The 16,925-nt window shown below is 36.4% G+C and overlaps 1 protein-coding gene across 8 annotated transcripts in view; it reads right to left on the reverse strand.

The window, feature by feature from the left end:
• Positions 1-16,925, reverse strand: part of TRPS1 (transcriptional repressor GATA binding 1) — a 250,933-nt gene that overhangs the window by 191,418 nt on the left and 42,590 nt on the right. For 4 of the 8 annotated variants that reach the window (XR_009053706.1, XM_057734831.1, XM_057734829.1 and 1 more), the window contains 2 exons: positions 13,930-14,089; positions 9,929-10,857 (listed from right to left, as the gene is read on the reverse strand). Coding sequence is in view for 7 of the 8 variants with exons in the window: in XM_057734831.1 (XP_057590814.1) it covers positions 9,929-10,857; positions 13,930-13,966 (966 nt within the window). In the remaining variant the exon portion in view is untranslated. Of the gene's footprint in view, positions 1-9,928; positions 10,858-13,929; positions 14,090-16,325; positions 16,380-16,925 lie in introns of all 8 variants that reach the window. The other 4 variants (XM_057734836.1, XM_057734835.1, XM_057734833.1 and 1 more) reach the window with 3 other exon arrangements.

The following is a 16,925-nucleotide window of genomic DNA, read 5'->3' on the forward strand; positions in this document are numbered from 1 at the left end:
TCATGACCCACAAATGTTGACTTAAAACAAGTCTTTTCTAGGTTAAACCCAAATACATAGCAAGAACAGTTAATGCAAAATCAATGTTTTGCAGGAACAGTTTATTTAATCTTATTGCCAGGAAACAGCACCTCCACATGCAGAGAATTATTTCAAACTTTCCAAATGGTTGAACCCAGCAAGGAATAGAAAAAAACTTATTCCCTAGCTATGGCTATACTTAAAAAGAGAGCACAAGCAGAAAAAAAGAGTATAAACTTCAATCTTTCTTCTTTTGCTAACCAGAAATTTAATGACAACCCATTGATCCAGCAGTGCCTTTGATACAGACATCTACATTTAAAACTCCTATTAAACTGCAAATTCTGTTTGGACTAAAAATATACCTATTCATTCATCCACACAGAAGCTACTGGGTATTTAGCTTGTGCCAATCTCTGTGACGGATATCAGGATACAATAGTGAACAAGCTAGATCACACCTCTGCTTTTAAATTACTTACATTTTAAGATCAAAATTTGTAGATAAAATCCATTATCCATTTGTATTTATCTTTATTTGCATTTGTTTGCTCCCAAGGGAAGTTCTCAAGTTAAATTCTGTAGAAAGACACATTATTTAACCCGTAGCACCTCAGTTTCATCATCTTTGGGGCTATAAATAATACTATCCACATTGCCATTTTATAGGATTATCATGAGGATCAAGCATCCAAAAGTATTTGCAAAAGTCTGCATCAGTGCTGTGCAACAGAACTCTCTGAGCTGATGGAGATGTTCTGTAGTCTACCCTGTCCAACACGGCAGCCACTAGCCACATGTGGCTGTCAGGCACTTGAAACAGAGTTAGTGCATCTGAAGAACTGATTGTTTTAAATTTAAGTCATTTTTATGAATTTTTCATCAATTTAGTTTTAATTAACTGATATTTTAATAGCCACACGTAGCTGGTGAAGACCATATTAGACAGCACACTTTAGAATCTTATTCACATGGATGAGACTATTATTTAATAAAATGAACTATCTCTTTAAATTTCTCCTGCCAATGAAATGAAAAGACTAAACAGAAGGGGAAGTGGTAAAGTCAAACTCAAATATTTGTCACCCCTAGCATTCTTAGCTATAAATGGAAAAGTTCAATTCTGTTGTTACTAAGCTAATGCTTCCATTTACATCCCTTCTTGGACTGAAGGAATGGTATTTCATTCATCTTTGGAAGTAAGCAGGAGCTCGATACACTTCGGTTGAATGCATGAACTAGTTATTGGAGATGTGAAATCTCTCACTGACTTGGGATTCGGGAGCTATACTAATTCATGGCCCTTTCATCGACTCAACCTGACATATGGGCTTCTTCAAAACATGGGACAAATTGCATCTTTTACACAAAAACAAACAACTATGGAGTCATTCGCTTGTGAACAGGATTATACAGAGACACCTGCTAAGGCATGAAAAAGAACAAATTTTGTTTTTCACTGATTGAGAGCTATGATCTCTTTTTATTTTATTTTAACCTCAGTTCTAAAACCTCTTCCGTCCATGCAGTTTGTTCCATGTCTTTCATTTATAATCTATCTACATATGGCTTTTCACAAAAATGTTTCACTATAGAAGTTAAAAATATAAAAGGTTGGCTTTTTTCAAGGTCTTTAACCTCAATTTAGCTCTTTCCTCCTAATTATATGGAACAAAAACTAGTAAGAATAGTATCTAAAAGATTATGTCAAAGGGAAAGATCTTTTAAAGCCTCAGAACTCTTAAAATGACACTTTAGCACATATACTTATTTTCAATGGAACAAAAAGAGTTGTTTGAACTAAACACAAACTCTTCCTCAGATGTGGTTCATTTTCAAGTACTGTAATTGATAGCAACAGAGACAATTAGGAGGGTACTAATTTAAAAGGACTTGAGGTTACGGGCTGATCATCAAAAAAGTAAAAACTTGACAATAAAAAAGCTTGTTAAAAAATCACTGTTCAAATACTGAAGTCACAAATAACGCAAAGAAATCTGTCAGGGCCCATCTTGGCTGAAAATAACTAAATTCAAAATCAATGTGCTCATCTACATAGGGAATGTTTCTGCATTGTACAGTGCTTCAAAAAACACTGCAGAATCTACGGTGTGCCTCAATGATGTAACTTTGATGGAAATTAAGCATTTAAAAATTTTAATAACAAATCTAATTAAATGGCAATCAGCTCAGTCGCATGCTATCACATTTGTGTCGCTGGAATAAATCCCATAAACATCTTTTTCATTTGGATTTATAAGAGCCAACTAATTTTTGGGAGGAGGGGAGGACCAAAACTTAAGCTGGTAGAGGGTCAAATATAAGGGTAAGATACTGCCCTGCCTTAATTATCTACATTTTTATAATAAACATTTTGTATTACAGTAATAAACATTCTATCCCAAACTGGTTTTCTCATTTTACTCAGCATAACATCAATCTAATTTTCTATGGTTATTTGGAATTTGGACAGATAGAAAACCAGTAAACCTTAAAGTTGGTCTCATTAATTTAGAAGATAATCTTTTAGGGGAAAATATGCAAAAGGAAACTGAAAATGCAGTGCAAGTGGGTGATAAGGCTGAGTACATTATCCATAGCGCTCTTCTCCTGCATCTGATCTGCCGTCGCCGCTGGCTCATAATGGAGATAAATAATAATTGCATGTTTGTTCTAAAGATGGTCTTAATGGGAAAACAGCGTTGAATCACTGTGGAACATCCTTCCTCCAGGGAAGGGTGATTTGTGGCATGCCTACTACGTGCTAAGCACTGGGGAGACACAAAGAAATGACAAAGTCCCAAACCCCCAACATGTCTGCTTTTTAGTGCAGAAAGTTCTTTGGTAAATAGATGACAACAGTGAAATATGTGATTCTGCGGAGAGATGTACCAAGTTCCATGGCCACAAAGAGGAAAAGCACCTAACCTACACTGACTGGTCCACAAAGGCTTCCAGGAGGAGGTGACAACTGACGAGTTGGCATTTGGGATGAGCCTCAAAGGCAGTGATCTCAGAAAGGCTTTTCAGGTGCAGGAAACAAAATGAGTAAAACATAAATGAAGATAAACAGTGCATGTTGCTCCCAGGAAACATGGAGGAAGTTTGGGGGTGAGAGAATTTGGGAAAATGATGTCTTAATGGAGAGTCTACATTGAATTATACAAGTATAATTAAAATGATCTACTTTTTTATAAAAAGCAGACCTATACTTCCTACAAAACACAGGAAGACTGATCTCCAAGTGGATTTTTTTAAAAAGGAAGGAAGGGAGGGAAGGAGGAAAGAGGGAGGAAAAAGAACGGAAAGAAACAGAAACCAAAGGAAGGTGAGAAAGGGGAGGAAGGAAGGGAGAACAGAAGAGGAAGAGAACAGAAGGGAACAGAAAGAGAAAGAAAATAAGTAAAGAAACCACTAAGAATTTACTAAGTAAACATTAAGGGTGGTGCTGGGGAAAGAATGAAGAAGGAAAGACAGGACAAATCGCTCCACTGTTTGGACAGATACAAATCAGAAAGACATCCAGGGGCACTGACATTTCCAGCCTGACTGACTTGAAAATGGGAGTCTAGAAAAAAGGAGGAACACAGAGTTGTTCTAGGGAAGAAGCTAACAACTTTACTTCTACATGTGTTGACTTTGAGATGCCAGCTGGAATATCGAGGTGGAGCTACCTGCCCATCAGCTGGAAAAACAGGTCTTAGAACAAACCACTGTACATTATAAGATTCTCAATATGTTACTGGACTCACAAAGGAATGCAGGTGTTCTTTAATCTTACATGAACAGGTCATCTAAATATTAAAGGAGAATTGCTGGACCATTAGACTCTGAATTCTCAAACTCCCCATGGTAAACCCCACTTTCTTCACTTTCAGCATCCGGGGACCTCACACAGCTCTGAATACAGCTGGGGAAAATGAGTACACTCAAGTTAGACAGTCTAAAAGCACTCTGACTTTGCCTCCACACCCATTCCATTACTTACTCGTAGGCAAAGAATAAAACCTTAATTACACAGCCTTGGAGAACATAAATGGAAACTTGGTGCATCTCTTTAACATTGAATCTTCATAGAGTGCTCGCTTCGGCAGCACATATACTAAAATTGAATCTTCATAGAAAAACCAACCTAGATTGTGCCTAGTAATCAAAAGAGGGGAATACAATCCTCAGACCATCTATTAAATCATAAATTCCTAAAACAAAGTCCTTCAAACAAGGGGAATATGAAGTCAATCAAACACATGGATGAAGCGTCCCTTAATGTGGGGATAAAACACTGCGTCCTTAATTTATGAAATCAAAATTTGGTCCTTACCCACTCTATCAGAACTAGTTTCTGTAGCCAAAGTACCAGTGAAAATGAATCAAAGTAATTAAAAAAAGACAAATCAGCAAAATTAATCCTCTTTTCAATGATTTCAATTATAAGCTAGTAAGTTCAAATAAGGCAGCATTACACTACAGGGATCAGATAAGAGATCATCTCAAAGAAATCGCTGAAGTCTCCAAATGCTTTGTGATTCACAGAGTATGCATCAAACAGCCCTGGTGTACCAGTCTTATATCTCCTCCCTTACATGCAGTTGGCCTGTTCTCTATTGCTTTTCTAGTTGCAGAAAACAATTGGGAAGGCCATATATCATAGTGGTTGTTAAGACAGCTTTCTGTAGCCTATCTACCCTGGTTTACACCCCATTTACCCCACTTCCACAACTCTGTGCGCTTGGGCAGGTTACTTTCATTCCTCTATGCCTGTTTCCTCATTTTTTTAAATGGACATAATAGTAGCGTTAGCTTCAAGGGTTTTCATGAAGATGAGTTAATACATGTAAAGAGCTTAGATCTACATATACACATAAGAAACCCTTAATAAATGCTAGCTGTTATTAGGACTGAATCCAAAATTGGGGGAAAAAACAGGACACACGTAATTTTGATTATGGAAGCTAAAAAATAAAAGGATAGATCAAATTTAAAGTAATACGGACAAATAAATTCTATATTTGATTTTCAATTAAAATTAAACAAAGCCTTCTCTGATACTCTGAATATGCATAACACTGACTTTAAACTTTAGAATCGTATGATGGAGAATTCAAGAAGTCTATGGTCTAATGATTTTCAGAAACAGACTCCATGAAGGAAATCAGAAAATAAAAGAGAATTGCTCTTTCTCCCAACTTTCCTGGAGTTAGCACTCTACTTATGTATCTGTGTTTCCAACAGCTGCATGTATGCTGTAATTACAACGACCCAAGAAACAAAAAGCACTGACTAATCTGCTGACTTGATATGGTTAGCAGAACACGCCATTTGGGGATAAAATTTTTATTAAGAGTTGAATAATGCTAAATTTGATTGAATGCACTGACAACTATGATTCCTTCTTCCAAACATTCTGCCTAGAGAGAAATATAGATATTCAAGGAAGTGATACATGTTCTCTAAACAATAGCAAATAAACTGAAAATCAAAGAGGGATTGACATTTATCGTATTGACCCTCTTGTAACAAAGCCAAATGGAGGTTTAACCATCACACAGGTAAAAGGATTAGCGAGGATGGTCAAACTACTCTATTCCACCCGGGTGGCTCCAGCTCAGCTATCTTCATGATGGAAATAACCCGGTAAATGCCAGAGCTTTGCTTTGCTTTTATGGCCTTAGGGTGAGCATATGTTTTATTTTGCACACTTTATTACTGGTTTAAGAGATAGGGTCCTGAAAATAAGTATGGGTTCATATGCCAAACATTCTGTACTCGAGAGAGAGTGTGAAGCGATTCAAGCCTCATTCACCAGTTTCTCTAAAGAGCAATTGTCCTCAACTCAGAAAACCAAAGCAACAGAACCTGCTAAGATCTACAACTTCCCTCCTGCTCCAGATCAAAGGAAACAGCAAGGCAAAAAATAAATATTTGGAGGTTAAAATTCAAGAAAAGTCAAAATAGACCAAAATGAGATGAACGTTCTCTGGATTTTTCTTTTTTTCCCCAAATTGTAACTCTCTGTTCAAATGAATGTACTGGCACATGTTAAGATTCTAGAAAGCTCATAGAGTTAAGTATGTTGAAAATGCAAATACAAAAGATGACTTCCTAGCTCGAAAATCTGTTCTTCCTTCTTCTAACGTGATGTATTGTGCAACTCTAATAAAAAAAATATTTATAAAACAGAAATGCAGTGCTCCTAGCTCAAACACAAGACAGTCACTGAGATTCTTCGGTTAACCTTAAAATTTCATTCAGGGCTAAAATCCTGTAGCTCCCTCCTTAGAGGCCTGAATAATGCTGAATAACAGGAAAGGTTTCCTAATATGAAAAGGCAACATATATATCGTGAGCATTTATAAACTTGGGCTAGCTTAAACACTTTCCCGTGGGAAGCACAACTTGACAAGACTCCGACTTTTATAACCTGATCTGAGGGCTAAGAGCTCCCCCATAAAGATGACGCAAACACCCTAATGCACCGCACATTAAGCCCTAATGAAACAGCAAAGTCCGCGGTTAACAACACAGGCCTCCATTTGGCGATGGTTTAAATATAAGCATAATAAAGCCGATTAAAAAGAAAGAGGCTGTAACTACTTTTTGAAGAACTCAATCGCTTGTCCTATTATTGGTCTATATGTGAGCCTCAAAAGCTGGATATAGGTAGTAAAAATTACATGAAAGTCTTAGCCACCATGCCACATCCATTATTTAAAAAAATGTAAGCATAATAATTGATAAAAACAAACAGGGGAAATTTAATAATTGAGAAACTAACATCTGGGTCAAGTCAATGAGTCCGAAGCTAGCCATTATATCTTTCCTTATTTTTTCTTGGTAAAGATGGATATCTCTTCTGATTTCAGGGCTGGGTATGCTACCTCATGTTGGTGTGGGGGATCTGAATTCAACAGACTCAGAAACGACTGTCCTAATTTTATGATGACCCTTTCAACTGACCTCCATTATCTGGCCAGGGCTTTGTCAATTATGTAGTACAAAGACACTATTTTTACAAATTTGTAATTCTTTGACTTCATGATGTGCAATAAAATTTACACGGAAGTGGATACTGTCAGTACAAGCATATCTAAACTTCAATTATTAACGCCAAATATTTGTCTAATAATCTGAACTTGGAACTAGAAATCTTAAAATTTGTTTAAATTACTTCTTTTTCCCCAACCATGTATCTCATGTTTGCACTCAAGTCAGTTCAAATTATTTAAAACCATCCATGTCAAACCAAAATATAGATCAAAGCCACAGAGTTCTTAAATCCTCTACTTCTGGCTTCTGTTCCTTTTTTCTTGGCCTAAAATGCCATAAATCTATCATTAACCACCAACTGTCCTGAATGTTAAAAAAAAAAAAAAGTTTAATTGAAAAAGATTAATGAATCGCTCATCTATTACTTCAACTAGCTTAAATTACAGATTGTTACCAATAATTCCTGGAATGGAATGTTATTTGCCTGTAATCCTCGTATTTACCAACATCTTTTTATCAAAATACACACAAGCCATTAACTTGCTATCAATTTCTGACAAAACTGCATTAAAGAAATTCTACAGTCAGCATTTTACTTCCCACAGCTCTTTAGTCTCCACACAGTTCACATGCCGAGGAAAGAACCTCTCAAACAGCATTTCAGCAACACAAACGTGGGTAAAAAAGGGGATTTCAGATGTGCTTTTATGCATATAGGGAAGCTGTCTGATATTTATTTCAGCATAAAAATATTAATACGTTATTTATCTTCAGACATGTTTCTGCATCAACATCTGGTGTGTGTGTAAGGCATTCAAGATGAGCATGTGGCCTAAAGTACAGTTAGTGTGCTTTTCCCAAACTGAAGAAAGTTAACTCTCTTTAGGCTTGTTTCTCTCTCCAATTGTTTCTTTGAATCACTCACTTTTTCCATAGATCGCTGTTTGCTATTTTTAGCCATATTATTTCTCTTTTAAAAAAAAACACACAAAAAAACCCCCTGGTTTTAACAAGATTATCTCCCTGCATGCGATTTCCTACCATTTCTGTCTTCTTTACTGGTCGCTGCTGCAAGGATTCAGGAGACAGCAGAGTCTAAGATCAGCTGTTTTATTTCCAGTTCTATTAGTTCAAACTCAGATAGCTCCCACATCTGTTTTATTTCTAAAATCACTGCCCAGGAAAAGTGTCCAGCTCGTTCTACCCAAACATAAACTTTACTATAAATAACTAGGAACCTAACAAATAACTGTTTGGGGGAAATGGAAGTGTGTTTAAAAATCGGAATTCTTCCCAACTATAGGCCCTTAGTAATCTCCGTTTCAGAGCCTTCCTGACAGCCCAGACCAGCTTCCCTCAGAAGCTGTCCCCAGAGTGAACAAACTGAAACTCCGGCCGGAAATCCAGGTATTAACATCATAGTCCTTGCTAATTATAAAACACCATGTCACATACGGACATTATTCACTGCTAACCCTTTTATCTAAAACACGTATTTGCTTTCCAATCATAGTTTGACAGCAGAGTGCATCTGACATAAGACAGTGAAATGATCTCTAATAAGACAGCAGTTCAAAGCATGTAGCTTTCATGCATAATAACTATGTTGGCTTAATTTGCTGCGCCACAGAAATCATTCTATTTGTGGAAATTCACAAAGTAAGATGGAATTTGGAGAGCTTTACAAAGATGAAACTGGCTTTTTAGGAGTTCTTTATATCTTCCTTAAAGTGATAAGTCTGCCATCCTGACATTTTTAAAGGACTTGGAAATACCTCTCCTGATCCTTCTTACAAGTATTGCAAAATATATTCACTATCTGTTATTTATAACCCCTTTGCCTGCCTTTTTTAATTGGCACTAGGTCAAAAGAGAGGTATAGAACAAATGTGCTGTAGCTACTGAGTTGATAAAAATGACTGATATTTTCAGGGATTGAGGCGGTCAAATAACTGTGATGCAATTTCATTAGTTCTCCGGTACTTCTTCTAATGATTCCTAAAGAAGGTTAATATTAAACCTAATATGTTTTGAAATCCCTGGCCTAATAATACAATAAAAATCTACAGACTATAACAGAAACTAATACACTTTCTCAAGATGATCATCAGTTTCAACTACACTAAAATTGCTAAAACAAAATGAATACATTATTTAAGAGTCCATTCTGCATTTCATTCTATTTGAAATGGTATATATCTTTTCATCTCACATATGCCATAAACTAATACAGAAAGGGTAGATCAAAAAGGTATGCCAGTTTTAATAAAAGTAGAAATCTAAATTGCTACTAAATGCTTTCATAAATTATGATTTTCCTTAAATTCAGGAAGGAATGCTTTATTGGTCCACACCAAGGTCATTCTGGTGTCCCTAGTACTTACAATCACATTGGCTTCTTTTTAAATCAATGTAAAATTTTATTTCCAAAGTTTTATTTGCAACTATGTTGCCTTTTCAGTAGTACATCTCTGCAACCATCAGTGTGACCCAAATCTGGTCCAATTTGGCAGAGTGTAAAATCATCCAAGACACAGGAAAGACTCTCCCTGAAGGAAAGGCTATAGCAAAAGATTTATAATCTAAAACTAGAACAAAGCATGAATCACTATCATGTAGAACCATAAAGATTAGTGCCATTTTTGGAAGACTCCCGAAAACATCGAATTACCATGAAATACGAAGCCTAGCTAATTCCATGGGAAGACTTTCCCCAGCCTAAAAGAAATGTTGAGATTATTTTCCATGATGAGAGGCTAAAGATAACTCTGAATACACATTTGGATAAAACAGCTACAAAGTGCGTCCATTGAGCAGGCTACCCCTTTGGTATTGGGAGCTTGATTTGAACACGTAAAAATTCACATTTCTTGACTAACAACTTTTTCTGTACAAAGAGATCACGATACAAAGCACGAACCTGTACATCATAGGTCCCATTTAGTAAAACAGGCCTTGAGGAATTGATATCCTGCAGCACACCAGAAAGCACAGAACGGTTGACTTTCTGGAAGTCTTTGGAATGGCTGAACTGCACCATGTTATGAAGGGCCAAGATTTTGCTGTCCAGTTCAGCATCCTGCCTGGTGCGGTTATGCAGTCCTAAGTGATATTTTCGGAAGTGCTTAATCAGATCTGTGGGGTCGTTGCCATAGTAACCATATCCACAGATATTGCATTTAAAGTCCTGAAGCTCTGGAGACAGAGGTGCCGGGTCTGGGTTGTCATTTACCAGTAAGTCGGTTTTCGATTTATTCAGTCTTACACCCCCATCTGAAGGCACTTGTGGGTTTTTTGAGGCCACTGAAACTGGGCTTGAGCCTTGACAATTGGCTTGACCACTCTGCGCTTGCCCTGTTTCCTCCGTAGCCTTTGGTGACATCTTCTGATCTTCCTTTGTCTCCAATGAGTCCCCTGATGGGGTGCAGGCCATATCTTGAGGGTCATCTGCGTCTGCTCTTTGAGGAGACTTCAAGGGCTCACAGACTCCACCAGCAGCTGGAGATGAGAAAGCCAACATATTTCTCTCTGTCACCTCATCATGTGGATAGGAGGGAAGGTTTCCTCCCTTACTGGGGCTTTCATAATTGAAGCCAGCCTTCTCACTCAGGACTGAGCTTTTTAAGTCCTTCTTACTGCTAGAAGATGGATCTTGGACATGCAAGCTATGTTCCTCCTTATTATTTAGTTCTGCAGCATCACTCTGATCCGTATTGTCTGACATCTGATCTGCAGAAAATTCTTTGTTCTTCCCAGATCCCTTGCTTTCTGTACCGATAGGCTCCAGGGTCTGGCCCTCGCCTTCACTAGCAATGTTTCTCAGAGGGGGGTTCTTTTTCCGGACCATATCTGTAAAAATACAAGGAAAAGGAAGATACAGGGTTATTTGAAATGTGCAGGCATGTAATTGTAATCTAATCTAGAACATTTAACTTAGTCTATTCAAGGCTTTTTAAGGCATATAAAAAATTTTCTCCAGGAAAAAAAGATCAGTTTTAAAAATAGCAAAGAATTGAGACTGAAGCCAACAATTTACATTTAGAATTATTTGTGTCACAAAGGGCGGCTCATCTATTATTTTTAAATGGTTTTATGACTAGCAAGGTATTAATTCTTATTACTAGGTCTATTCTAACTATTAATCTTGCCTCACAATTACATTTTTTGCTCAGTTTCTTTCTTCAGTTAGAGCTGATAGATAAATGCTTCTATATTTATCCATGTTATATACTATGTGTAATACATACACGTTATGTTTATAGAATATATACATGTTTATGTTTATAGAATATATATTATGTGTTTATATGATATGTATATGTGTATATAAACAACTATAAAGTGAAACTCGATATTGTTACACACTGTGCAACCAAGATATAAATACAGTTTCAACCAAAATATCCTCATAGTCAAGACAGAAAGAGCATGTTATAAACAAAGTGAAAACGGCTCCTTTACTTTCAGGAGTGGAGGGTTCATCTCTGCCGTACAGATAAATTACTTTAAGCCCCCTTTGGGGGACTTGCCTGAAAGAAGGGGGACCTGGTACACATCATAGTGGCCAGGCTGGGTTTTACCAGGACTCCATCCAGTATGATGGGAACCGACCCAAGCCCAGGGGGTTTCTAGGCAAAATGTGGGGGAAACAGTACCAATCCCATCATCAGGAGCACACTGGAAACTGATTAAAGTAAAATATTCAATTGAACCATGTGACATTGTCATTTTGTAGCTCAACATAGCAAACTGTTAGCAGTTTCCTATGATTCACCTTCACATGCTAGCTCAACTGTGCCTTTCAAGTTAAGGTCCACATAAGAACACCGTGGGGAGTCTAAGGGTATAAAAGAGATAAGAAACAAATTGCATCGTGTCGATAAAACAATGCAGTAACAAAGGCTTCTGGAGAACTGACGTTCATGGCCTGTGTTCCTTAATTCTCCAGCAGAAAAACTGCAAGGGCTCTGTACGTCATCACCCCAACTGTCTCTTGGAAAAGTCCACCTGTGACTGACTAATAAACCAAGCTTTCTTCACTAGCTGACGCTACCACAAGGGCAGATTTAACAGAGTGAGTTACACCATGATTATCCAGAATGTCCTTAGAAAATTCAAATTAATAGCATGTTTCAGTCATTCTCATCTATAATTTCCCACAATGGCTTGGGATATATGGGTAAATCTTTGCCTCTGAAAAGCTGGTCAAGCAAAATTTGTATGATATGAATCACTGAACCAAGATAATACACTAGATTCAGGATAAGGAATCGGGTATAGAGTAAAAAATTCACTTTCTTGAATAATGTCAAAAACAGTATAACTGTACTTAAGAGAGTACACTGCTCTTCTCATACGCCCGGAATGTTAATCATCAAATATCCACAGAATCTTCCACTTGGAAGGAGAACAACAACCAAAAGAAAAATCATTTACAGGATGAAAGACTGGAGTTTCAAGTGAAGGTGATGGTCATGAGGCATGTGAACCTGCTTGGCACAGGGGCCAGGGATGCAGTGTGGTCTTCACCTTGGTGTCATTACCAGTGGCTGCTAAAATTAACTAAGCCCAGTAACCATGGTTAAAAGAATGGGACACTTTTAATGTCTGCATTAAAAACTTCTAATGCTTGTATTTTAATGTCTTATCTGTTGCTCTTGACATGTTAGGAGACCTCTACTTCTCTGACATAAGAGACAGAACTTGGGAACTTGTACCAACACATGGAAGAGTTGGAGGGCAATTTTACTGGGAGTCCAAGGGAAAACTAAAAAGGAAAGGGAAAAAGAAAAGAATAAAAGGGAATCTTAAGAAATAAGTTATAGCCTAAAATATAAGAGTTTGAGTACAAAATATACTGTTTTAACTTGGCCTACAGAAAAGGAAATACTAGTTTACAGAGAATCAGTTATTCCTACATACAAAAATGTGATGATTTGGTAAAGCATTTCATGCCTTTCCCTCCAGAATTTCCTGTTTGTTTTTCCACTGGATTTTAACATTTCCTTCATCATATAAATAAAATCTAATGGTGATGCACCAAAATGAAATAAATAAGACTACATAGAAAAGATAAAACTCTAATACATGAAAGGCAGGATTCATGAAGAAAAGAGGATGAAATAATCCAATCATTAAGGCTATCCTTCCATTCAAATGAAAAGAAAATGGTTCATGCCCATATATTAAGGTCAAGGTGATGAGAAAAACAGCAAGATCTTACATAGCAAGGGAATGAAGATAAAATACTTAGAAATGAACAAATATAAATGTTAATAATTGAACAAAATGAATGTATTTTCCAAAATAAAAAAAAATGGATCTTGCTGATCTCTTATCATCATGAAGAAAAGTAATGGGTCACAGTTTAAAAACTACTCAGCCAGCATCTATAGTGACTGAGTGAAAATATGATTTGATTAAATTATCATCCTTTCAAATTTCAGTTCTTTCTTTCACCCAAGAACAGACCTTTACAACCCATATGACTCACTGAATAGGGCCCTTAATAATGTACATCGCAAAGAATGTTAAACTGCTCAAACTTCAAAGAAGTATCAGAAAGGTCATTTGGGTTTTATTTTTTTTGTTGTGGGGGGAAGGGGTATGTTCTTTTCAGTTTATTTAAAAAAATCGTGGTTAATTTAGTTGACTACACTTTGAAGTAGTTAGAGAAAAAATAATTTTTACTGGAATTATATCGCCATAATTTTTCAGAATGACATATTATGTAAATATAAGCACATTTGCAATACTTTTAAGTGGAAGAAACTCCCCAAACAACTCATAAGTTAGATACCGTAAGACTAGACCCACCCTCAAGTTATTATCTCTAAGACAAATAACAGATTGCATGACGTTGTACTGTGTGCCAAGAACTTTTCCAGTTAACATTTTCACTTGAAAAAATAGATCACATACTTGTAAAATCATACCCAGCATTGACTTCATAAGGCATGTGGCTTTAGAGTGCTTTTTTACAATTATTAATTCTATTAGTCAACTAGCAGGAGGGCTAATGCAATTGTCTTAGAAGACGCTCAGAAGACACAGAAGACATTTTGAGAGCTGATCTGTACATCTGCAAAACAAAACAAAAAAAATTTTCCTTCCTAAATGATGTAAACATATTTTAATGGATCACACCTAAAATATATTAATACGCTGGCACCGCAGGCGCCTTGAAAGACACCTGATAAAAGCATGAGTAAATCTTGAGCAAGATTTTCTCCCTCCCCTGGGTTTTAATAAAGCAGCAGGAGAAGGAGGAACATGATATAAAAGATTATAGAAGTCACTTTCACAGCAGACTGTGATGTTGGCAAAATTAGTTAACCTTGAACTCCCCCTGAACCTTAAGGACCACAATACTTACCTACACTGGGATGGGGATAAAACATGTTAATTAGTAATCACAGAGGGGCCTGCTTCTGGAAAAGATACAAAGTGCACTTGCCAATGCTGCATGGTCACAGCTAAAGACATGGAGTGGTACCCATAACCAGTCTCCTCCAGACTGACGGTACCAGTGTATATATACCATGAGGCTGAGGAAAGAGCTATTTCCATGCTATCAGGAATTCTGCATCAGATCCAAGTACTCCTTACCAAAAGTTACAGAAACATTTCATATTATTATATGTGTTATCTTTTTAGCTATTTTTAACAGTCTTATATTTTCACTCTTGATAGATAAGATTGTAAAGTTATGATTGAACCAGCATTCAACCACCCTTATATCATCATTTTTTATTATCTGAATGAAATTATTGAGGCAGATATTGCATTAATGGTCATAATATAATTAAACATGTACTACATACATACACGTGTGTGTGTGTGTGTGTGTGTGTGTGTGTATAATCATATCAGTGAGCCTTAGTCATCAGTTTTGGCAACTCTAAACTTTTTCATTCTATTATGCAGCAATATCCGTCACACTGACTGCCATGGAAGTTCAAAATGCCAGTTACAGCTGGTTCACTACAGACAACCACTTAGACAACTGGGCAAAAAAATGAACGAAAAGTGAACTGGACAAGAAGGAGTTGAAGAATCTAAATGAGCACTACGAGGCTCAAAAGTGCAAACTTCAGTCCTGTATTTAATTATAAGATAAAAAGCGACCCGGGGGCTGGCTAGGGGAGCGGAGGCTAACAGGGAGCACTCCCACGTTTACATCATCCTCCACCTATACACACACATGAATGCATATCATGTGCCAGGACAGTGAAGCAGGTTCAAAATAGACTTAGCTTCCTTAAAAAGCTCTACCTGCATTAATTTTTATTACTGAGATATAAGACATTCCATTTGCAAAAATCTCAATTTGCTCCTAAACTAAAACTTAAATCTAAAAATTTTCTTTGCATTTTTAGTAAAAAAGTTTATCATAAAAAGGCAATAGGGTACTGCACTATTTCTGTGTTACAGTATCACTGAGACAGGTTTATGCAGTGGAAACAACCAGCATTACAGCTTAAAGTATAATTCTGGTAACTACTTTAATCTCACGGATTAAAATGTTTAAATATACAAGAAAAAATTTTTCTATAAACGACTGTGACTTATCTCAGAATGGCACCTTCACAGCAAAAGGAATCTAAGTTTTCTATTATTACCCAAATATTTTAAACTATTATTTAGTTTTATTTCATCTATATGAATACATAAATATGTACACATATAAATATGTACACACACATACATTTATGAAATACACTTGCTCAAATAACCTTGCATAGATAATCAAATGAATTATCCCACCAAAGAAATTAATTGTCACACTAATTTTTTTTTTTTTTTGCCAGTGTGGCAAAATAACTTTTTTCTAAAAATTTTTTAAGAACTTTTATTGAGATACAGTTCACATATAACAAACTGCATATTTAGAGTGTACAATTTGGTATCCCAATCTCCCAATTTATTAGCCCCCAACCCTCCCCGCTTTCCCCACTTGGTGTCCATATGTTTGTTCCTACATCTGTGTCTCTATTTCCGCTTTGCAAACTGGTTGATTTGTACCATTTTTCTATATTCCGCACATATGTGCTAATATACAATATTTGTTTTTCTCTTTCTGACTCACTTCACTCATCACAGTAATTTAAAAAGAGAGCTGAGATCACACAACCATCCAATGCAGATGAGGGTGAGAATTTATTTCCATTAGATGAGAAACTCCTTGAAGGTAAGAGATATAAATTCTATGTTCTTTGTGGCATCTTGACCCTAAACAGAGTAAAGAATCAAAACCTAAGAAGGTAGAAGGGTACACAAATCACACATCCATTTTTTTTGAACCTGATTCAAATCACCTGCTGATGTAATCAAGGGCAAGCCACTTCCCGTCTCAAAGCCTCTCTTCTTATCTGTATAATGAGGGAATTACAATAAATTATTTCTAACCTGCACTCTGCCTCTAAGACTCTATGATGGTTCTGGTTAATAGCTTAAGCACTTTAGTTTTACCTTGGAAAATCTTTACCCAATTTCCTTGAAAGACTACAAAATATTAAGCCATCAACAACTAAGGGTGGCATAAATACCACTGACACCTACCATTCACTGTTTTCCATTTCCTCCAACTTTCATTTATTCACTCAACAAATGTATATCCACCAAAAGCTACATGCTAAACACATCCAGCAAGAGGACTTCAGTGCTATTATTTGTTATCATTTTAAGAGAGGAAGGATATTTTTCAAAAGTAAAGAAATAATTATAAGGAGCCCCTCTTTCTAAAAAAAAAACTAAAACTTTCGAGTACCTTTCCAAATAATAATTTCAACTAGGTGCACTTTCAACTGATAATTTTTCTCTCTCTGTGTATATACATACATATATACATGTGTGTGTATGTAAATCGATATACATACACACACACACATATATAAACACACACATCTTTATATATA

Source organism: Hippopotamus amphibius, chromosome 5 (assembly GCF_030028045.1).
Source record: "Hippopotamus amphibius kiboko isolate mHipAmp2 chromosome 5, mHipAmp2.hap2, whole genome shotgun sequence".
In the NCBI taxonomy this organism is placed as follows: Eukaryota; Metazoa; Chordata; class Mammalia; order Artiodactyla; family Hippopotamidae; genus Hippopotamus; species Hippopotamus amphibius.